We start from the raw sequence: 22670 nt of genomic DNA on the forward strand, positions 1-22670 counted from the left end.
ATAATAATAAAGCAAAGGGAACTGACCCTGCAGTGACCGTTCATCCAATCTTTCCGAATACCTTGTATGTTGATAACCGGAACTATGGTTGAAATCCAGCAGACTAGTACTTCAAAGTTAAAGTCCAAAGCACTAGATAAAGTATTAAGTTTAGTATTATGGTAATTAAGTTGAACTTGTGTGTATGTGAGTGAGGGAGAACAATTATTACATTCTTCTAATGATTTAAATTTCGTTGTTAATCATGAGATACTTTTTGACTTCTTTTTTCTTTTAGAAAATATAATTGAACAATAAGCAAAAATATACCTACATGTTCTATTATATCTGATAAGATCCTAGATTAAGTTAGTTCTAGATTAATTCCATGTATCTATCTTCAAAAATAAACATGGGGTTACCCCCGTTAATTTGTAAAAATAAAAAAAAAAATCATTTTTCTTGCTGGAAATTATTTTTATTCTTTTGCTGTTAAATGTGTCATTATTATAAATGTGTACTTTTCAATTTTATTTTTAGCTACTTCACATAGTCAATTAAAATAAAAAACCCTCCAAGCTAGGATAAACCGACATAATTCCTTTATTTAATTACATTATTCCTACAAGTTTTCTTGTGGACTCGGCAGTTTTGTTTGATAATATTATTCCTCTCTGTGGACTAAAGAACATAAAATAATCTGACAGTGAGGTATAAAATGACTTCTTGTGATTGATAAGGTCACCAATTGAATTGCTACCAGCTACCTGGTATTTGCGGAAAATTCCATTTCGTCATTAGATCATCTTGTGACAAAATATATCCACATAGGCAAACTACAAACATCGACCAAGTCTCCATTAGGAAAGGTAGGAATGGATATAGTGGGTAAAAAGACTTTAATATCTCCTCTGAGCACTACAAACAAGTGTTTCTGTTCTATTATTCTATTTTAACTCAAGAATTCGTTCAGTCCAAGTTCTATCCGCCTAAATTAACCGAAAAGGAGAAATTGTTCCAGTTTAAATACTCGAATGTGTTTGGAAATGCGTAACTTATCTACCTACCTTAACACGTATATATACGATTGTGTCAAAATAGGTACCTACGAGTATACCTTTTGAAAACGAGGATTATACCTATAACGTACTTTCAGTGAACATTAAAGTTTTTTTTTATAGGTAATTTTATTATCAACTAGGTATTTTTTTTTTTTTTTTTTTTTTTTTTTTTTTTCACAAAAAAACATTTTTCTTTTTTATTTTAAAAAAAAAAAAAAAAAAAAAAAAAAAAAAAAAAAAAAACCCGCCATTTTCGCGTTTTTTGGCATCAATTAAGTGTTTACCTTGATGAAAGCCCTCAATGAACTTCTAATTATTATTTTTCAATAAGTCAATCAAGGCCAATATTTATGGCCAATTTCACGTCATTGCTAAAGAAGTCTATTGAGAAATCTTGGGTGCAACTTGAAGGAAGAAAAATAAACACTCAAAATACAAAAGCATTTTGGGTAGTGGATGTGCCACATTTTCCATAGTGTGATTATTGTATTTTATTCATTTTCACTCTTACTGCTCTTGTATTCCTGGTTTTCCTTGACATCTCATGATGTTCTTAGAATGAAGATTATCTTAGTTTGAAGTTTTATTACTGACCTCAGGATCATTTTAGTTCATTGATAATATTAATATTTTCCACAAATCACAATGAATTCGCGTGAAATTGAAGTAGAAAATGATGACTTTTCAATGATTGGTTAGAGTTCTACAATTGGTTCTACAATTCAGCCCTTGCTTATCAGAGACTTGCACAATTTAATCCAAGTAGCATTCCTAAAACTTTACTCCCTCCGCCCGACTAGATACATTTAGATCAGTCACCTTATATTAACTTGGCAAGCGTGTTCATTTTTAGGAGAAATACATATTTCTACTTCTATTCAAGTTCATACATATAAGGAGAGTTCAAGTTCAAACATAGAAAGGAAGAAGAATTTCAATGAGATGCAAATAATTACAAACTATTACACATTACACCGTATGCAATATTAATATTAAGTAACACTGCCCTGTTAACAGGAACATATACATACACGAAATCTTCATCAGACATTTCTCATTACACCGTATGCAATATTAATATTAAGTAACACTGCCCTGTTAACAGGAACATATACATACACGAAATCTTCATCAGACATTTCTTTAATTTCTTTTTCTGCACATTCTCTTATGTGTTAGGTAGGTATTATATACCTAGGTGGGAAAACTTACGAAGAAAAATAAAAATGGAATTTTCTGCACATTCTCTTATGTGTTAGGTAGGTATTATATACCTAGGTGGGAAAACTTACGAAGAAAAATAAAAATGGAATTTTCATAAAATCGTGTTTAGAAAACTAAGCATAAATTTCAAACAAGTAGTGAAATCTTTGGAGTTTTGTTCAAACCACGATGAAATTCCTCAACTGTATTCCACTCACATTGTTTCATTCATAAAAATGGTTTTTATTTTCTGCAGTGTAAAAACATTGTTTTGTGTATGACTTGATTATTAAATTTTATTCCCAGACATTTTTTCCTCTGTTGTGTCTACGAAATGGAATAACTTTAACTTGGCATGACCTTTGTATTCATTCTAGTTCCACACTCGCATTGTGAATCTTGCCTCAATTTTTGTTCCAATACCCCTATTCATCAAATAACAACCCAATTGAGAACTCCTAATGATTACAGTTTGTAATATTCCATCTTCATTACTTTGTTTATTTTCAGCTAATTCTACACCTACTCAATGGCCTCAAACCAAAGTATATCCCAAAGTCATGTTGGTAAAAAAGTTTTTGAAATCAATTCCCCCTGTGAATAAAAGATCAAAGCACATAGCACCCATTCTCAGTTCAACTTCAGGGAACAATAAGTTCAAAGTATTAAGTACCACACAAGAAATGAAACAAAATGCTGTTCGAGATTTTGAGAGAGAATTAAGAGACATTTATTCAAATGAAAAGATTGGTACAGAAGAATATTGTATGCAGGTGTTGTTGACAGAAGAGCTGGAAAAGAAATACAGCCAGTTGCTGAAGTTATCAGAAGACAATTATATTTCCAAGGTAATACGTTATATTTATCACAATGTTTATCATTTATTTTTAAGGTGAAGACAGAATACAGAAAGTAAAAAAAAAAAAAAAAAATTAGAACGAATAGATTATCCAGCGTGCTCAAAACATAACTTAACGTCATTGGATTATTGGGAATGTAGCCTCAGTCAAGTCGCAGGAACATTTTGGCATCCTGCAGGAACTTGTAAGATGGGACCCAAAGATGATCCAACCAGTGTAGTGGATCCAACTTTAAGAGTGAAAGGAATTTCTGGGTTGAGAGTCATTGACGCTTCAATAATGCCAACAATAGTATCAGGACATACTAACGCTCCTACCATTATGATTGCAGAGAAAGGGGCAGATCTCATAAAACTAACTTACAATAGATACATAGGACCTCTCATTTCCTACTAAAATTTTCTTAGTTTTTCGAATCTCCATTAATTTATTCCGTGTCCGATTTAATTTCTTAATTTGAAAGTTAATAATGACCAGTTTCTTACACTTACTTACCTTGTCATCATTTATTTTTATTGAGATCATAATATCTTGAAGCCAATCAAACAATTGAGATTCATCAGGTGCAGCAAACTTTCCTACTAAAATTTTCTTAGTTTTTCGAATTTCCATTAATTTATTCCGTGTCCGTTTTAATTTCTTAATTTGAAAGTTAATAATGACCATTTTCTTATACTTACTTACCTTGTCATCATTTATTTTTATTGAGATCATAATATCTTGAAGCCAATCAAACAATTGAGATTCATCAGGTGCAGCAAACAATACAAAAGAGTATGGGTTGAAATTAACTTTAAACGTATACGGTCGGGATTTATCATATACTTGACTGAAAGAGTGACATTGTATGACTGAAATATTCTTGGGACTATTAGGTGCTTCTTTGACTGTTAGAATTCCATTCTGTAGGTTGACAAAACCGGGTGTCCAAGCTGATTTATCATTAATTTTGTACATAAGATTTCCACTTCTAAAAACCTGATCATGACCCGTTCTTGAGATATCAGAAAATTGTTCAATCCAAGACCATGAGTATAGGATAATTTCATCACACTGAAATCATAAGAAAGCATAATAAAATTTATACTAAACAAATTTAGAGACCTTTCAGTCCCATGCTGGCGGAATAAACAAGGTAGCTTTTAAATTAAAGTAAAAGGGTAGGTATCTAAACCATTTCACTGCTGGTGGTATACAAAGGAAGAGTCTTCTTCGTTTTCTTACCTTGGCAAATTTAGAGACCTTTCAGTCCCATGCTGGCGGAATAAACAAGGTAGCTAGGTACCTATCAATATTGTACACTTTTTAAATTAAAGTAAAAGGGTAGGTATCTAAACCATTTCACTGCTGGTGGTATACAAAGGAAGAGTCTTCTTCGTTTTCTTACCTTGTTAAAATATTGGGTTTGACTAGAAATGTGTTCCAATAATCTCATCAACGTATGTCTTTGTTTAGCACTAACAGAACTAGGGGTATAGTGTTGTTTCAAGCACATGATTTCAACATTTGAAATTAGAGTTGAAACAGCATCAATGTCGATACTACTTATCACAGTCATGTTTGCAGCACCCTTACAGTCAAAACTAACAGTGTGTTCACCCACCTGTAAAATAGAAAATGTTTAAATTGACACTTTACAATAAAATTAACATATAGTATGCCCATTTGTTGATACCTATACAATAACTCTTGAGTGTTTAGTTTGATTTTGTAACAAGAAGTTGATATACTTACTACAATATTGTCCATGTCTTTCAAAACAAGGGATTTGTAATTTTCTGTGTTCACATTGTACATTATCAGCAGTCTTCTAGTCAGAAATAACATCACAGGCTCTCCATATTTATTCAGAACTTTAAACACCTGAAAGAAAAAGACAAAAATATATATACATTGAGGCTAGACATATTGTATAGCCTTTGTATAAAGCTTTCTGAAATCTGCAGTCACCAAGAACTAAACTTAATCTTTTTTTTTTTTTTTTTTTTTTTCTGTACCTACTCAATAAAAATCTTGTTAGTGAGGATTAAAATGTCGAAAAAAAAAAGATACACACAAATTCCATTAGAAAAACCTCTCCACCTACGTAACATAAGGAGAGGAAGTGATGAGAATATGGAACCCTACTTTGTTTTCTCGACTTTACTGTTTACCTTTTGAGTTTGTGCCACAAAGCAAGCTAAGTTTTCGACATACGATATTATCTAGTATATTCTCCAAGTTAAGACTATCTGAAACTCCAATAACGAAATCAGATCTTTAGGGTTTTCTTGGGCACGTCCCATTATATTTCCGGAAATACATTTAGATTAGATTTCAAGGTGCACCCGAGGTGCAAAAAATATATAAAAAACTGAGGTCAATGAGGATAAAAAATAAACGGGTAATACAATGGGCCAAGAACAGTACACTCCTATGGATACGAAAAGAATTTTTTGTGTTAAACAATGTTTGTCATAAAGGTCTTTCCCCAATAAAATTTATGCCTGGACTGGAATTTGAAGAGCTGAGCTACTGAGTAGTACTGAGCAAGAATAATTAGTTGAATAAGGGTCCGATTTCATCCATGTAGGTACCTTATGAGGTAATTTTTGTTACCTTTACCTATTCATCAAATAAAGCTGAGCGTTAGTAATGAGCCACAAATACTTACTATTATTTGATGTAATCACAGAATGTTTCTTTATTGGGGTAGATGAGCCTAGCTTTCCCATTTCACATGCTTCTTTTGAAGTGCCATCACTGTTATTATTCCAATATGAACTCCTACTTTCTATGGGAATTTCCCCTTCAGCAAAAGGTTCAAATTTAGTTTTGATGGTTTCAAAAACTTTATCCATGTTTGACATAAATTGTTTCTTGTTAATGTTGATGTTTGTTTCACTCATTTTTGTGAATGACTCAAAAATAGTTTGCACCTTTGCAGTCAGATTTGTTGGACTAGCAATGACATCTTTATCATTGTCATCCACCAGTACTTCTTGCCCTAAAAGAAAACAAAGGTAGGAAAAGTTAATACATAGGTAGTTAACATTCCTCAGGATTTTAGTTTTAGGCCCATGTCACTTGAAAATTGCAGGAAGGTTTGTTTTTTGAATGTAGATTGTGGGCTTGTGGGCTGTTGTAACTTTTACAATATCTTTAACAGTTTAGTCAGTAAAACTGAAAATCGCCAAAAAGCGGTCAAAATACCGCCAACCGCAGCACCTATTTTAACGTAAAGTTTTGTGTTACATTCTTGTCACATTTGAGGACTACATACCAAATTTCAAGTCTCTAGCTCATACCGTTCCCGAGATATTATTTAATTAAACCGAAAACCCGCCAAAAAGCGGCAAAATACCGCCAAGCGTTGCACCGATCTTAACCAAAAATTTCGTGTCGCATCCTTGTCACATTTGACAGCTGCGTGCCAAATTTCAAGTCTCTAGCTCTTACCGTTCATGAGATATCGTGTTAAACAATGTTTGTCATAAAGGTCTTTCCCCAATAGAATTTATGCCTGGACTGGGATTTGAAGACCATTCTACTAACAACTGAGCTACTGAGTAGTACTGAGCAAGAATAATTAGTTGAATAAGGGTCCGATTTCATCCATGTAGGTACCTTATGAGGTAATTTTTGATCCTTTTTCAAACGGCTGTAGCAGGATAAAGCCCCTGGTCTGGTCACTAAGACTCCCAGTTTCTGTGTTTGCTCATCTTTCCGCATCAAACAAACTGGTCGAAATTTTTGTACCTTATGGGGTAAAATTCACATCGCTAGCTCCCAGACTAGTTAGAGTGCTGTACCCGAGAGATCGAAGGGTTCCATATTACTACCGATTCCCCTATAGTCTATAGATAAATGCAATATACAGGGTGAATAAACTCAATTTGATACACGGAGAATCTCTTTTTTTTTGCTCTCAGGTAATACAGGGCAAGAATCACAGGCACGAGGGTTGCCATTCTCCAACACTAGTGCCAATGCCAAGGTTACGCTCAGTGACAAACTGATTATAATTGGAATGATATAAAGGAGATCAGACTTGGTATTCAAATAATCATGCAATTTGCTAATTTTATCTGACATACCAAATAAACTTCCCATTACACTTTTTCCATTATTCCGTTCCTTTGAATTCATCGGAATTCTTATGGATAATAATTCTACATTGGGATAAAGTGAATTCCTTTTTGTATTGATAAAACCAACGACTTTGGCAACTTCCACAGTAGAGATTCCTTTCAATGCTGCAACTTTTAAATACCTCAAGTAATGAAGGGTTATTGCAGGGTCTTTATTTGAAGAAAATAAGACACCAGGAAAGCAAACATGATCTTGAAGATTCTCACCAACTGGCAAATCTTTTATAACAGTAATATTTTTCTCTTTCAAGTGTTTTTGAATGCCGATACCAGACAGCATTAATAGTTGTGGAGAACCTACTGCACCTGCACTTAAAATAACTTCACGTGTGCTATTTACATGACATATCTTGCCTTGGGAATTTATGTATTCTACTCCATATGCCTTTAACTTGCTGTCAATCAATATTTTTATGACCTCGGTATTTTTCAAGATGATCAGATTTTCTCGAAATTTTGCGGGTTCAAGAAATGCTTTGGATGTACTGCATCGAAGTCCATAGCGCGTTGTTGTGTCGAAAGGTCCAAACCCAATATATTGATCTCTGTTGATATCATACATAGTTCCTATTTTTAACTCTTTTCCTGCTGCCTCTATAATTTTGACAGTTTCATCTGGACTGAGTCGCGGACTCACTGTCAAGTAGCCTCCAGTATTGTGAAACGCAGCATCCTGACGACTGATGTCTTGGAAATCTTCTGATTTCAGAAAGTAAGGTAAAATATGTTTGAATCCCCAGCCAGGGTTTCCTGCTCGCTCCCAATCGTTGTAGTCCCGATCATTTCCCCTTTGATAAAGCATCGCATTGATTAGACTGGAGCCACCTAATCCTTTTCCTCGGGGCCAATGATTCACTCTGTTCTCAAGTCCAAAGAACATGCGATTATCAGGTTGAGTTCTATACGCCCAGTCTTGACGTGATTTGAGTAGATTAAACCAGTAGCCGGGAAACCACCTAATCCTTTTCCTCGGGGCCAATGATTCACTCTGTTTTCAAGTCCAAAGAACATGCGATTATCAGGTTGAGTTCTATACGCCCAGTCTTGACGTGATTTGAGTAGATTAAACCAGTAGCCGGGAAGTTCTGATGCTTCTGGAGGATCACCTCCTGCTTCTATAAGAAGAACTCGCCAGTCTAACTCTTCACTCAGTCTGTTTGCTAGTACAGCACCTGCGCTTCCTCCCCCCACGATGATGAAATCAAACTTGCCACTGATGTTATCCTCTGCTGTAGAAACCACTGTGAACACTGTGCTGATCAGTGTAAGTAACAGTGAGCTCATCTGTAACAACACAGAGAAAAAACTAATCAAGTAAATAGGTACATGTGTAAACTCCTGGATACCTAATCCTTTTCTTTATTTTCCGTTATAGACACATAATGGATCTTCTCAAACGCCCGAAGAAAACATAAGCGGAAACTACCTTCTTGTATCACCCAGTCATATTGTTTGTTATAAATACCCTCACCATGTTAATCTGGTTGTGCCTCTACAGCAAATAATAACTTCCGAGGACAACTTTGTGCCATTTGAAAACATCAATGGTAACTTTCTCCAAAGTGTAAGTATCTATTTGTCTTGTATATCAAATAAAATGCACCTCAGTAAATGGCATTTGATAAAAATAAAAGAAGTGAGAGAAAGGAATAAAGGACTTCTATAAAGCAGTAACTCTTATGTCATACTTTGCAATTTGAACTTATTGAAGAAAAAAGGTACCTATGTAAGTATGATACTTTTGTCTATTTGAAAGGCTGTTGCTTACATTCCTTGCTTTAGAAGCGAATGTGGAAGTTCCTCAAATCTACCTACTCACTACTAATATTTTCTTTTGTAACAACTAGGTACACAACAACAATATATTGGACATCAACTCCAATTCAAACATTGTATTAGAATCATCTATTTTGTATAGAAAACCAAGGAATCATACCAAAATTAAAAAGAGGGTATCTTTTCATGAGTCTATTCTCAATATGGAATCAAAAGAAGAAACTGACAATCCCCCTAAAGAAGTCAAAATTCGACATTCTTGGCATGGTGATGATGGTGATGAAAATGACAATAGTATGCAGATTGCAACCTTTTGGAATTTATTTTCCCTTGAACCAAATACATGGTCTGCTGAATCAAGCTCTAGTGAAATAGGTTTGAAACTAATATCTCCTCTTTCATCTTATTGGTTTCTTATCTTTTATTTTGTCTCATTCCTTTGTTGGCAATTATTCTATTACTTTTTAAGTAACCACTTTTATTTCATACCTTGGTACTATTTCTATACAAAAAATTTACTGCCCATATTTTAGTTAAGTTTGCCTTGTTGCTTCAAATATTGTTGCTATTTTTGGCAATGCATTCCTTGTTTTTTTTCAATTATTTTTTGTTTTTCTATCATTTATTTCTGTTCTTTTAGTTCAAAACATATCTTCCCTGCTTTGTTCCATTATGTTGTTTAAAAAGGAAATGTGACCAATTTATTTCTTTTTCCTTTCTGTATTATTTTCATTTTTTGATGCCTTTTTGTTTCCACACTATTTTGATGCTTTTCATTATTTATTAATCCATATTTATTTATGTGATGGGGAGTATGCCTTCCATACTATTTAAATTGCATATCCACAGCCCACAAGCCCACAATCTACATTCAAAAAACAAACCTTCCTGCAATTTTCAAGTGACATGGGCCTAAAACTAAAATCCTGAGGAATGTTAACTACTTCATTATTTATTAATCCATTTTTATTTATGTGATGGGGAGTATGCCTTCCATACTATTTAAATTGCATATCCACAGCCCACAATCTACATTCAAAAAACAAACCTTCCTGCAATTTTCAAGTGACATGGGCCTAAAACTAAAATCCTGAGGAATGTTAACTACCTATGTATTAACTTTTCCTACCTTTGTTTTCTTTTAGGGCAAGAAGTACTGGTGGATGACAATGATAAAGATGTCATTGCTAGTCCAACAAATCTGACTGCAAAGGTGCAAACTATTTTTGAGTCATTCACAAAAATGAGTGAAACAAACATCAACATTAACAAGAAACAATTTATGTCAAACATGGATAAAGTTTTTGAAACCATCAAAACTAAATTTGAACCTTTTGCTGAAGGGGAAATTCCCATAGAAAGTAGGAGTTCATATTGGAATAATAACAGTGATGGCACTTCAAAAGAAGCATGTGAAATGGGAAAGCTAGGAGTGTCCAAATCTTCACCATTGATATCACCAAAATAATTAGGGAAAATGTCGGGCTGAGTTTTGTAATTCTTGTCTCTTAATAAAATTTTACCTCGACTTTTCGGTTTGATTATAATTCGTGTCCAAATCTTCACCATTGATATCACTAAAATAATTAGGGAAAATGTCGGGCTGAGTTTTGTAATTCTTGTCTCTTAATAAAATTTTACCTCGACTTTTCGGTTTGATTATAATTTGGGTTGCCAAAGCGACACAGCATACTTCTCAGACAAAACAAAAGTTCATGTTGATAGTTATTAGACCATCGTTATTTGATTTCAGGAACTGAATTGTCTTGAAGCAAGCGAGGATGAGTTACTGAATGATGTAGCATTCCATTTCATATCCAAATCAAAACTGGAACAATTTTCGAATGCCCTTTTGAGTTTACGTTATTTTCAGGTAATATTTTATACGAGTATGTATCATTAGGGATGATAAAATCCGGAATCGAACCCGCGACCTAGCGCTTACAAGGCAGACAGACGCGCTACCTTCCAAGCTTACTAGGGCTGGGTAAATTCTCATTATTAATATGCATTTTGAATAATTTTGTTTCAGGTGTCTGACGATTTGTTACTTCATGAACAAATGTTGAATAGCACAAACAAGAAAATTAAAAGTCAGTGGGAGAAATGCCTCCAGTAATCCTTTTCTTTATAACGTAGATAGTCGCTTCCTATGTACACACACAAGAAAATAATTATTTTTTAAAATTTTAAAATACCTCACGGCTTTCTTTTAAGCGAAATTATTTGATACCGCGCCGAATCAGGAGTGACTCCTTGGTGTACTGGCGGTATAAGTTCCGAAAAAGTGTCATATTTGCAATTATTTAGGTAGGTACCAACCTATTTCAAGCACTAGATCCCTTCGTAGTACAAAAAATGAAATCACTACTCCAGTTTTTTGTATATTATGAACTATTGTTATTTTCATCATGTTATAATTTTTTATCGCCAGAATAACACCCCCTATTAAGTTTTCCTCATTCGTTTTATTTGCCTTTTGCCTTACCATATAATTTTAATATTTACCATATTTATACCATTTTATACTTTTTTCTATATATTTTATCAATGAATTGTTATATCAGTGCTAGGTCGATGGTCTCTGCTCAAGACTGCGGACATATTTTCAATGCAATGGAAGAATTTGTGATATGATAATACAGCTAAATTTTCTATTATTATTTGTTTTATTAAGAGTGAATTAAAGCATTCCTTACTCTCCTTGCCTAATATATCTACTTGTTAATTTATTATTTCATGTAGAAAGCGTTTGTCAAAGAGTAATGCCCGCTACACACGCTCAGAATGTCTGACCGACCTAGGTCTGTGAAACCACGATTTGTCAGACAATAGATCAGTTGCGTTTACTTGGGTGATGTTTCAAAGTCATAGAGGAAGAAAAATGAGGACCAACGGAATTTTTCTTTTTCTTCTACGACTTCTAGATACCGAGATAAATCGATTTAAAAAATACTGGTAAATCAAAGAGTAATGCCCGCTACACACGCCCAGACTGTCTGACCGTCCTAGGTCTGTGAAACCACGATTTGTCAGACAATCTGAGCGTGAGTGGTGGAAAATTCTAGAGACCTAGGTCTCGAGCTTTTTCCGTCACACGCGTTCCGACGGGACTGTCTGACAGACCGCGCGGTTTTGTGGTATCACAGACATAGAGAATAGTTTAGAGAAAAATAGAAAGTATAACGTAAATCCAAAGGATATAAGTTAAAAAACAAATCCTACTTGTCTTTTAAACGATTTCTAAATTTCATTTTGAAATTAACACAAGCTTAATTCCCAAGTTTGAGCTCGTTCAGCAATCGCTAAAAGATAATTACTCTTTAATTTCAATAAATTACCTCTCATGTAAATTTAAAAACGTACTTACGGTTTATTTCGCCAAATACTCTTTAAGAACACATAAGAACGAATGTAAAACGGCAATTAAAAATTGAATTTTCGACCTTTGAAAGTTACTTTTTCGGAGTTTCGACTTCAGATTTGGATTTTTCACTACTTTTTACGTAGGAATTGACCATTTATGAATAATTTTTACCCATTTGCAACTCCTCCATTTGATCGTGAGTGGTGGAAAATTCTAGAGACCTAGGTCTCAAGCTTTTTCCGTCACACACATTCCGACGTGACTGTCTGACAGATCGCGGTCTGTCAGACGTTCTGAGCGTGATGGGCGGGCATAACAATAGAGAATAGCTTAGAGAAGAAAAATAGAAAGTAAAACGTAAATCCAAAGGGTATAGGTTAAAAAACAAATCCTACTTGTCTTTTAAACGATTTCTAAATTTCATTTTGAAATTAACACAAACTTAATTCCCAAGTTTGAGCTCGTTCAGCAATCGCTAAAAGATAATTACTCTTTAATTTCAATAAATTACCTCTCATGTAAATTTAAAAACGTACTTACGGTTTATTTCGCCAAATACTCTTTAAGAACACATAAGAACGAATGTATTTGGTCGAGATTTGCAGTTTCCACCAAAAAGACCGATATTTTATGTAATGCATACAGTGTTTTAAAACAATTCGCGTTTGCAAGAAGCACGCTCAAAGATATTTCTCATTAGATTGTTCATAGATATGAAAGGAATTAAATGAAATAATATTTAAAGAAATTAGTAGATTTAAGTTATAAATAATAATGATAATAATAATAAAATAATATTGTAATTGAAAGAAAAAAATAGGTACTATTATAGTCAACTCATCCCCACCACCGAAAGTGGACATTGGGTCTTGCGTTTTCAAAAGGAGAAACTTGAAGTTGGCAATTCACAAGGAAAAAGATGTTACACACGGCCTGCACTCCGGAGTTCCCAGGTTCAATTCCTGAGGGAACCAGAGTATACCTACTTTAGTTAGCTCCTTGAAGACAATTGGGTAGCAAAGAATTGCGACCAGTGGTGGTATTACCAACTTAGAGGTTTATTTAGAAACAAGAGAGAAGGGCAAAGAAAACATTTTAGTAATGCTGTGATACCACAATAGTTTTGAAGAGGCTCTCCAACTTTGTTTTGCACCTTTGGCTCCAACAGATATTCACGATTTTTGGTACATACTTGGAAAATTCATTTTCTGTGTAATCGCGGGAGGGAAAGTAAATGAGGAAAGAAATTCTTAATTAGGCGTAACGCCGAGCACATTACCTAGTTATGTATATTGGCCAGTAACTAGTCATAAATGAACGAAAGAAAAAATGAGTCTTGTACATTAATCTTTGTGTTCCAGACCATAGCTCGATTGCAATGGTCATCATCACAAGTCCTCCTAACCCAAGTACGAAAAGAGTTCCCAATTAATTCGATGCTGGTTTACGGGTTACTCAATCGTTCTCATTAGGCAGAGTGGACTGTGGTATATTTAGATACAGAATCGGTTTGTAAGATAAGCATTGCACGTTCGATGGAACTTGATCAAATTGGACTACAGATTTGTCTGGACTAGGACAGGGGCATACAGAAGAGCGTCGTTAATAGTAAAGAGACAGTTATGAATAGGGACAACCATAGGGTCGTGGCCCCAGGATGTGACAAGAAGTTTACAACAGTTGTGCAACATTTGCGGAAGACGTCTTAGGCGGGTCCCTGTCAAACAAAAAAGTTAGTAAGGCACACCTCATTCCATTTTGTTAATAGTCAAACAAACGAGGGGAAAAAGGAAAAAATACAAATTATTTCATTAAAAAAAAAACTGAATACCTACATTACTTTCCTTCCTTTAAGGTTAAGGAAAATAGAAACGGTTTGATGCCCGAGCCACTCTTTTGGGTTAGACTTAAGACCTAATTAATCCCGTTGGATTAATAATTAATCTAATAGGTCCATTCTTAATTTAACTATCAAATTGTTTTATCCAAATGGATTATGTTTAATTGGAAAATATAACTCGGCGGCGGAGTCATTTTAACATTAATGTCTGTAATATTTGCATAAAGATAAAGACTTTCTTAATAACGGGAGAAAAATACGAGAAAAAGAAAAGTAAAAATCATGTCAACTTGACAGTCTGGCATTTATTAAAAAGCTGAAAAAAATTCCAAACATTAGAATTACACTCACACTAAAGAAAACCAACATTCTTTTTTCAATACCTGAGAAGGTGAAAAACCCCACTTTGGCCATATCTTATTCTTAGGGATAATAAACTCGGTTATAATTCCACAAGAAAAATACGCTTACCTTACCTAATAGCTTACCTTTCACAAATAATATTGAAGGGGGTCCTATGCCTATGATATGGTACAGAAACAGTTTGAACCAAAACGTGTTGATTTCAGAATGTGCTGGTCCCAAGTGGGGAGGATTAATACTAGTAATGGGCAAACTCGGTTATAATTCCACAAGAAAAATACGCTTACCTTACCTAATAGCTTACCTTTCACAAATAATATTGAATGGGGTCCTATGCCTGTGATATGGTACAGAAACAGTTTGAACCAAAACGTGTTGATTTCAGAATGTGCTGGTCCCAAGTGGGGAGGATTAATACTAGTAATGGGAGTTACTTCTTTACACAATGGCGCCATTGATACAAGTAACCTGAGGACAGGAAGGAAAACATTGGAATCGGAATCTTATGAAGATAAGATACGAGAATCTTCAATCTAGTTGGTTGAAACAATCGGCTGTGTACCAATGAGGCTCAAGGTGCCCTATTCATTCTTTCACAGTCGTGTTCAGAACAAAATTTATTATTTTGGAGAATCTTCAATCTAATTGGTTGAAACAATCGGCTGTGTACCAATGAGGCTCAAGGTGCCCTATTCATTCTTTCACAGTCGTGTTCAGAACAAAATTTATTATTCAAAATTGCATATTCCCGAAAAAGGGCGTAAGTGATGTTACGCCCTTTTTCCAGATCACGGCTCTACTTACGAATAATTCTTGTTCAACAGCCTGGACGCTGTTTCTTTGTCCAGAGACTCCAGACTTTCACACCGAACTAAATCCAGCGGGCTGCAGTTATTCTCGTGATATCGTAATGTCAGTATGGTTTCCCTCAGGATTAAGGCATGTTCGAAATATCGTTTGGCTTCCCCTTCGCTATCATCTCGCACGGTGGAAACTTTCTCCAATTCGGTGAGAAAACTTTCCAAACTCTCGTCGGACAACTGGAGACTACCATAAAGTCCAAGACAACATGGCCCTCAAGACGGCTGACTCCAAGAAAAATGTTAATTACAGCTGTTCAAAATTTCCAACCCACCTATCCTTAGGAACATTGTTTGTTGTCGGATAGATGGGCAGTGTGTACTATTCTTGTATGAGTGTGAAAATAAAGGCCATAACAATAATAATTATGATAAAAATGAACTTACGAACACCATCAGCGACTTTCTGTACAGATGACTTGGAAGGGAAGTTCAGCTGAAACTTGGCTTTGGCTTCATCCTGAGAACACTTCAATAGTGTCACATACCCGCAATTGTGAACCAAATCTATTTCTCGTCCCAACTTATCAACAATAGGATGCACTGAAATGGAAAAAGATAGATAAATTTCTGGTATGAGTTATTCATATTGTAACAAAGGCGAGGATAACGCCGGAGGCGTTCTCTATCACCTAACCCTTAGAGTTCCATTATTATGTTATCAATTTCTCAAATAATGGATAAAATTCCATTACCTTGGCAGGGATCGAACCCATGCCCTTCTAGACCTAATTCCAAAGATTCCATTCTTACCTTTGTCTTTGTTTGGGAATGGAATGATTTTGACTTCTGGGTCTTCTTTCCATCCGTAGGCCTGCAATAAACAACATCATATTATTATTATTTTTTCTTTTTTAAAAGTAAAGTACTTAAAAGGCATTTTTGTACAAAAGTAAGTAATGTACTCACACACCGAACCAAATCCAGCGGGCTGCAGTTATTCTCGTGATATCGTAACGTCAGTATGGTTTCCCTCAGGATTAAGGCATGTTCGAAATAACGTTTGGCTTCCCCTTCGCTATCATCTCGCACGGTGGAAACTTTCTCCAATTCGGTGAGAAAACTTTCCAAGCTCTCGTCGGACAACTTTCCCACCTCGAACATGGTAACGGCATGACTTCTTAGACCCTGAGAAAAAGAATAAGTAGTGCTTTTTAGTCTGGCTGGGGGACTTACAAGGAGTATACCAGCCTGAATTTCCCTAGCTGAAGAAATACCAAAGGTTGAGTGCGGAGGGCATCCAATCGTAAAATTTGTAGCCAAAACCAAATGTCATCCCAAAGCGATCACCCTAGTTAGGGCTTATTTAGAGGCTGACGAAAAACGCCGACCCCGTCTGTACACGGGAAAAAGCAGAAGATCATAGGTAGAAAAAAGAAGAAAAAGAAGAAGATCATAGGTACCTATCACTCTTTATTGAGGAAATAACATACAAATACATTAAAAAACGCCGAACCCGTCTGTACACGGGAAAAAGTAGAAGATCATAGGTAGAAAAAAGAAGAAAAAGAAGAAGATCATAGGTACCTATCACTCTTTATTGAGGAAATAACATACAAATACATTTGATTTATAAACAAAATGCATAATTCAACTTTCAAACAGTGATTTTTCATCAACTTCATACTTACTGGTGACAAATTTCCCATCATGAGGAAAGCGGTCAGCGTCGAGTCAAACAAGAATGCCATACGTTTTCCTTTAGAGGGCGACAATGCTAACGGGCCACAGTATTCTTCACAGGGAGTAGACACGGGTAGTGTGTTGGATTTGACATCAGCGGTGGCATTGGCTATGTCCAACTGAAGAGAAGGGGCAATACTGGACACGTTCGACATAGAGATGGTATTCCTATAAGCATAGAACAGCATATTGGATAAGAGAGGCAACCTCCATGGCCGACAGGGTATCACACTAGGCTTGAACGCTGGGGGTCAGGGGTTCAATTTCCGGCGGAGTCGAAGTTTTTTCGACCTCGTGAGTACAATTGAATAGCTACTTTAATCGAGTAGCGATCAGTGGCGGCATTACCAGTGTAAAAAGATTGATGATACGAGTAGATGAAAATTAATAGTAAAGGAGGAACTTAGTAATGCTGTGAAACCCACAAAGTTATGAAGAAGCTTTCTACTGATAAGAGAGGCAACCTCCATGGCCGACAGGGTATCAGTGGCGGCATTACCAGTGTAAAAAAATTGATGATACGAGTAGATGAAAATTAATAGTAAAGGAGGAACTTAGTAATGCTGTGAAACCCACAAAGTTATGAAGAAGCTTTCTACTTTTACAAAAAGAACTCATGATTTGATTTTTTGATTTGATTTGACTTCCAATACAATGTTAGAGCTGGACTTACTTTGCTTTCACAGGAACTCGCTTTTCCCAAGAAGGGTGAAGGTCGGTGAATTCAGGTACTTTTTTGATAGCAAAGCCAAGTCTACAATACAAAGATACGACATTCTTAACCAACTGAAGATCTATTTGAAGGACGGATGCAAGCTGAAAAAAATTGAAAATTTGAGCTTTAATTGACATGGTTCATAAGTGACATCTAACTATCTACGTGTGTGTTTTAACTTTGAACTCGACGTTTTTGCCTTTAGTTTGTTGGTCTATCTGTTACATAATCCATAAAGTATTCCAAGAGTAGAAAAAATTGAAGAAGACGAAAATACAGGCCCTGATCCTTTAATTGTTGAGGGACTATAACAGTCTGGCTGAGGAACTATAACAGTCTGGCTGAGGTACTATAAACAGAGAGTAGATCAGCGTCTACCTAGGGAACTATAAACAGGGAGTAGACTAGTCCAAATTTCCTCACGCTATATCAATAGCGAAGGTTGAGTGCGAAGGGCATCCCACTCGGAAAATTTTGTTTTAGCCAAAACCAGTTGGCCTCAAAGCGATCACTCTAAAGCTGATTGAGAGGCCGACGACAAACGCCGACCATCTGAAATGGGCAAAGGCGAAGGCGAAGAAGAAGAAGAAGAAGAAGAGAAGACTATGACTAGGTAGTAAGGGACCAAGGGAAGTGCTGAACTACGAGTATATACCGTATATGTAGGTACATTAAAAGTTAGTAAAAATTTGTAGGTATTTATACACTATCTACCAACCTCACTATTAAGAGATCATAGATAATGTACCTAATAGTTATATATCTGTACCTAAGTATATAGGCAGAGGCACTCTGTATGGGTATAGGTATTTCCTTGATTTTCAATTTTTCGCGAAAGGCGCATGTTCGAGGGTGAAGAGAAAAATAGAGAGAAACAATCGGCATTGCACAAGTTTTAACTTTGAGCTCGACGTTTTTGCCTTTGGTCTATCTGTTACATAATCCATAAAGTATTCCAAGAGTAGAAAAAATTGAAGAAGACGAAAATACAGGCCCTGATCCTTTAATTGACAATGGTTTAATGTCAACGCCCGTTTTGAACGTCTCTTTAAATAAACGAATCATGTACATAAGTACTCGTACTTACTTCTCCTACCGAAGTTCGCTCATCAATGGAGACAAATATTTTGTAGAGTAAATTTTCGATGTAATCTCCTAGTACTCTGTTCATAACGAATCCTTCTAATGGCGGTAGTACCACGTGATCATCCTCATGAATTGGTACTTCTAGATAAATAAAGCCCTTCCTGCAAAGCAAAAAGGAAAGAAATATGATTAATAAAATTAATGAATAGAAAAAAGAAATACTTTGCCTCAACATTTTGATGGAAAATAAATGAGAGTTTTTGAAAATATAATGGTATCTTAGCTGCATGCCTTGAAACCAAACCATTTACATACGAGTAGGTATTTAGAAGAGTGTTAAATTTCAAATGTATGCCTTCAATAGTTAATTTAAACTGAACCATGAGCCATAAGCCCCAAGAGATCAGCTTTAATATTGAAAGGTTAATTGGAAATGTAGTTCTAACATTATCTGAGGTTCCTTCCTCCCTTTTTACACTAATACTCAAGTGGATAAAATTCCATACCTTGGCTGGGATTGAACCCACGCCCTCCTGTTTACCAGGAGAGCGCCTTGACCACTACACCACCGAGGCAGGTGGAATAATAATAATTTAAAAAAAAAGGTTTGAAATAGGTAGATAAATAGTCTTTAAGAAAATATTATACTTACGTATACAAACTTGTGACTAATTTATAATCTAAATCTCCAGCCCTTTGTTTAGATTTTTTGTTATCCATTTCAGAATCTATAATATGGTCAATCAATGCTTTTTCTTCATCAGTAACAGTCCTCATATCTTCTTCAAAAATGTCACAGCTTTCAACATACCACCATGGCTCAATATTGATTTCCACAGGCTTGGTTGGTAAAAGGGATTTGATTCTTTTCTTTCTACTAAACAGTTTTGAAGTTGATCTGAATTTATTCATCAACTCTATGTATTCATTGCGCCCAATACCCATCAGACGGAGGCCTGAAAAAAAGAATGCACATAGGTAGGTTTTTTTTTTTTGTTTTTTGGTCAACATGTTTTTTGTTTATTATTTATTTAGCAGCTGTTTTATCTTTCTACCTAGTCTGTAATTTAGGATTTAAATAAACAATATGTTATGAAATAGTTCCTAAACTTATAAGAAACATTTTATATGGATACTTACAGTCTGCAGCAGTGAAGTTTGGCAATGAATCATAACTTCTTTCATGTTCCATAATGTTTTCTAACATGGAGTAATAATATTGGAAAGGTGTAATGTCCAAGCCTCGTACAATCATTTTAGATAGATGATATGGATAGAGCATCAAATTTTCTTTACTGTATTTTATAAGTTCTTCATGGTACTTTTTTTCTGATAGTTTGATGTTTTTATCCTTGATGAATTGAACTGAAAAGAAATTGAATTTATTGTGTACCTGCATAGAAAGGTACTGTGGGTACATAGGATTAGTTAAAATACTAACCATGGCAAAAATTGTTCCCTGTTTCATTTCATTTTTTACAAATTATTTGATTTTTTTTTTTTTGATTGTAGGTAACAAGAGTGTAGGTTTGAGGTCATAGTTATGTACAGGGTTGAGATAGGCAAGGTTGGTAAACTTGCCTTGTTTTTAAGTTACCACTCCCATGCCAAACTGTAGAAACAATATCTTGTCTCACCTAGCCCTCTCTCAACTCAACCTGGTACATAACCACAACCTGAATGAGATCAAGATGCCCTTCTTTAGAGACTGACAATATTTTTGATAGGAATCATGAGCCATCACCAGATTAAAACTTACCTAAATTCCCACTGTATTCCAATTGATTACTGATGCTGTAGGCAAGAATCAATTTCTCATATTCTCTTCTAGTGAGTTCTGAATTTTGAATCTGTAAGAAATGTTGATGTTTCATTTAATACTCAAAGAGGGAAGGTATTTTTCACTTGAAATAACTTGATATTACAAAGTTCACTACTTTCCCCTTCAAAAATGCAATATTACAAAACCTTGCTACAAGCTGCCACAAAAGGTACGAGTTCTAGTTCAGAAGCCACAACAATGAAAAATTGTTACAAAAAGGAGCTGTCACAAATGACTTCTGTTTGGTATGTACCTAACTGCTAACTGTTTGTTGTAACAAGCCATCTCTATTTGGTTGGTTGGTTGGTAGGTAGGTACTAACTTATTCTCATAGCAAGCCATAAATTATAACTTACTTGCTTTGGTATCTCATCATAAGGGATTTTCTTCTGAATATATTGTTCCACAATGTTATTCATCTTCAGTGGTTGGGATCTCTTGCACAGGTGTCCAATGGTGGTTATCAACTGTTCATGATCTGTGAACTTTAGTGATAGTCTTGGAAACTGAACAAGCTTTAACAACTGAGGGAGCTGGCACTAAAAGGTGTTCTGGATCTACACACAAGCAGGAATTTTACTCACAGTTTACAGTCTATCAAGGAATGTACTTGGTAATTTTGGAATTATCCTTTTAAAATAATAAACTTGAATAAACAATCAAAATTTATTTTGCAGATTCGCAGATTGAAATCAGCAAAATAAAAATTTCATAACATTCCATTCTTATCAAATTGCCGGCGCCGGCAACACTTACTGCAGTGTTGTCAAATTTATGATCTCTGTACGGTTTTTATCCAGTCTACGTACGATTATTCCCTCGTACGATAATGGAGGAGTTGCAGTTGGGTAAAAATTATGAATAAAAGGTCGATTCCTACGTAAAAAGTTGTGAAAAATCCAAATCTGAAGTCAAAACTCCGAAAAAGTAACTTTAAAAGGTCGAAAATTCAATTTTTAATTGCCGTTCTAATTAAAAAGTTCAAAGAGTTGTGACGTCAGACTTAATGTCAAAATGCGCAGAAACGCTTGCGCACAAACAAACAAAGCGGGAGACACAAGTAAGCGCAACTGATCTATTGGGAAAATATTATTAATAAAAGGTCGATTCCTACGTAAAAAGTTGTGAGAAATCCAAATCTGAAGTCAAAACTCCGAAAAAGTAACTTTAGAAGGTCGAAAATTCAATTTTTAATTGCCGTTTCAATTAAAAAGTTCATAGAGTTGTGACGTCAGACTTAATGTCAAAATGCGCAGAAACGCTTGCGCACAAACAAACGAAGCGGGAGTCATGAGTTATGACGTCATCGCCTACGGGAGCATATGTCGTGACGTCAAACTTTACGATTTATCGGTATTATTTAAATCGATTTATCTCGGTATCTAGAAGTCGTAGAAGAAAAAGAAAAATTCCGTTGGTCCTCATTTTTCCTGCTCTATGACTTTGAAACATCACACAAGTAAGCGCAACTGATCTATTGTGATTTAAGCACTAAGAGGTCGGGGCTTACCAAGTCAGATTTTTTATTGAATGAGATTCTTTTGAGTAAGCTCTGTAGATATAATTCGATCTCACATTGACATATTCAATATGTAATTTGAGAGTTGACTTGTTGAATATTTGGTCGGATGAACGATAGAGTAGTAGTAGGTACATGTTGCTGGCTCACCAATGAAATTACCGATGCCGTATTTTTTGTACGGTAAATCAAGTCAGTGGTTTCTTTGGCGGGAAAGTTCAAAAAATTAACCCTTTGAAGACCACGTGAGAGAAAATAACTAGTGCCCGGCACCACAGTCTTAGTTTATTTTAAACTGATTCCTGATGGGCTAAATAAATTTTAATTCAAAAGTTTAAAATCAGATCGATTGAACAAATGAGTTTAACTTGAACTAAGTTTAAAACTCAGATCGTGGTCCCGGCCA

General features: G+C 35.2%; 3 protein-coding genes and 4 long non-coding RNA genes across 7 annotated transcripts; 3 read left to right on the forward strand and 4 right to left on the reverse strand.

The window, feature by feature from the left end:
* The first annotated feature begins 3177 nt into the window (after nucleotides 1-3177).
* On the forward strand, nucleotides 3178-3593 carry LOC113466407 (choline dehydrogenase, mitochondrial-like). Its single transcript, XM_026821774.1, has one exon. The coding sequence runs from the start codon at nucleotides 3293-3295 to the stop codon at nucleotides 3497-3499; it is 207 nt and encodes a 68-aa protein (XP_026677575.1). The 5' UTR covers nucleotides 3178-3292; the 3' UTR covers nucleotides 3500-3593.
* A 316-nt stretch (nucleotides 3594-3909) lies between these two features.
* LOC113466408 lies at nucleotides 3910-4448 on the reverse strand. Its single transcript, XR_003390803.1, has 2 exons — nucleotides 4346-4448; nucleotides 3910-4207 (listed from the first exon to the last, which is right to left on the reverse strand). It is a non-coding gene; the product is annotated as an uncharacterized LOC113466408 (long non-coding RNA).
* Nucleotides 4106-4670, forward strand: LOC113466409. Its single transcript, XR_003390804.1, has 2 exons — nucleotides 4106-4238; nucleotides 4377-4670. It is a non-coding gene; the product is annotated as an uncharacterized LOC113466409 (long non-coding RNA).
* A 2303-nt stretch (nucleotides 4671-6973) lies between these two features.
* Nucleotides 6974-8567, reverse strand: LOC103506792 (glucose dehydrogenase [FAD, quinone]-like). The gene is made up of 2 exons (XM_026821765.1): nucleotides 8303-8567; nucleotides 6974-8171 (listed from the first exon to the last, which is right to left on the reverse strand). The coding sequence occupies exons 1-2, from the start codon at nucleotides 8515-8517 to the stop codon at nucleotides 6974-6976; spliced, it is 1413 nt and encodes a 470-aa protein (XP_026677566.1). The 5' UTR covers nucleotides 8518-8567.
* A 2113-nt stretch (nucleotides 8568-10680) lies between these two features.
* LOC113466410 lies at nucleotides 10681-11729 on the forward strand. The gene is made up of 2 exons (XR_003390805.1): nucleotides 10681-10882; nucleotides 11042-11729. It is a non-coding gene; the product is annotated as an uncharacterized LOC113466410 (long non-coding RNA).
* Nucleotides 11730-13932: 2203 nt separating this feature from the next.
* Nucleotides 13933-21446, reverse strand: LOC103506793 (protein FAM91A1). The gene is made up of 12 exons (XM_026821766.1): nucleotides 21102-21446; nucleotides 20683-20773; nucleotides 20064-20288; nucleotides 19576-19879; nucleotides 18925-19084; nucleotides 17796-17938; nucleotides 17071-17290; nucleotides 16526-16567; nucleotides 15384-15619; nucleotides 14946-15047; nucleotides 14705-14766; nucleotides 13933-14093 (listed from the first exon to the last, which is right to left on the reverse strand). Exons 1-12 carry the CDS (start codon nucleotides 21162-21164, stop codon nucleotides 13933-13935), a joined length of 1809 nt encoding a protein of 602 aa, XP_026677567.1. The 5' UTR covers nucleotides 21165-21446.
* LOC113466411 lies at nucleotides 15865-16261 on the reverse strand. Its single transcript, XR_003390806.1, has 2 exons — nucleotides 16193-16261; nucleotides 15865-15982 (listed from the first exon to the last, which is right to left on the reverse strand). It is a non-coding gene; the product is annotated as an uncharacterized LOC113466411 (long non-coding RNA).
* Nucleotides 21447-22670: the final 1224 nt, after the last annotated feature.

The sequence above is a fragment of the Diaphorina citri genome, unplaced genomic scaffold (genome assembly GCF_000475195.1).
Source record: "Diaphorina citri unplaced genomic scaffold, Diaci psyllid genome assembly version 1.1 scaffold263, whole genome shotgun sequence".
NCBI lineage: Eukaryota > Metazoa > Arthropoda > Insecta > Hemiptera > Psyllidae > Diaphorina > Diaphorina citri.

Excerpts from the sequence above, each read along its gene's own strand:
- LOC113466407 (XM_026821774.1), top strand. The coding sequence starts at position 3,293 with ATGGGACCCAAAGATGATCCAACCAGTGTAGTGGATCCAACTTTAAGA.
- LOC103506793 (XM_026821766.1), bottom strand. The coding sequence starts at position 21,164 with ATGAATAACATTGTGGAACAATATATTCAGAAGAAAATCCCTTATGAT. Across the intron at positions 16,568-17,070 it reads TGATGGGAAATTTGTCACCA|GGTCTAAGAAGTCATGCCGT; the intron begins GTAAGTATGAAG and ends TCTTTTTCTCAG. Across the intron at positions 15,620-16,525 it reads CCATGTTCGAGGTGGGAAAG|TTGTCCGACGAGAGTTTGGA; the intron begins TTGTCCGACGAG and ends GGTAGTCTCCAG.
- LOC103506792 (XM_026821765.1), bottom strand. The coding sequence starts at position 8,517 with ATGAGCTCACTGTTACTTACACTGATCAGCACAGTGTTCACAGTGGTT. Across the intron at positions 8,172-8,302 it reads TCAGAACTTCCCGGCTACTG|GTTTAATCTACTCAAATCAC; the intron begins GTTTAATCTACT and ends TCCCGGCTACTG.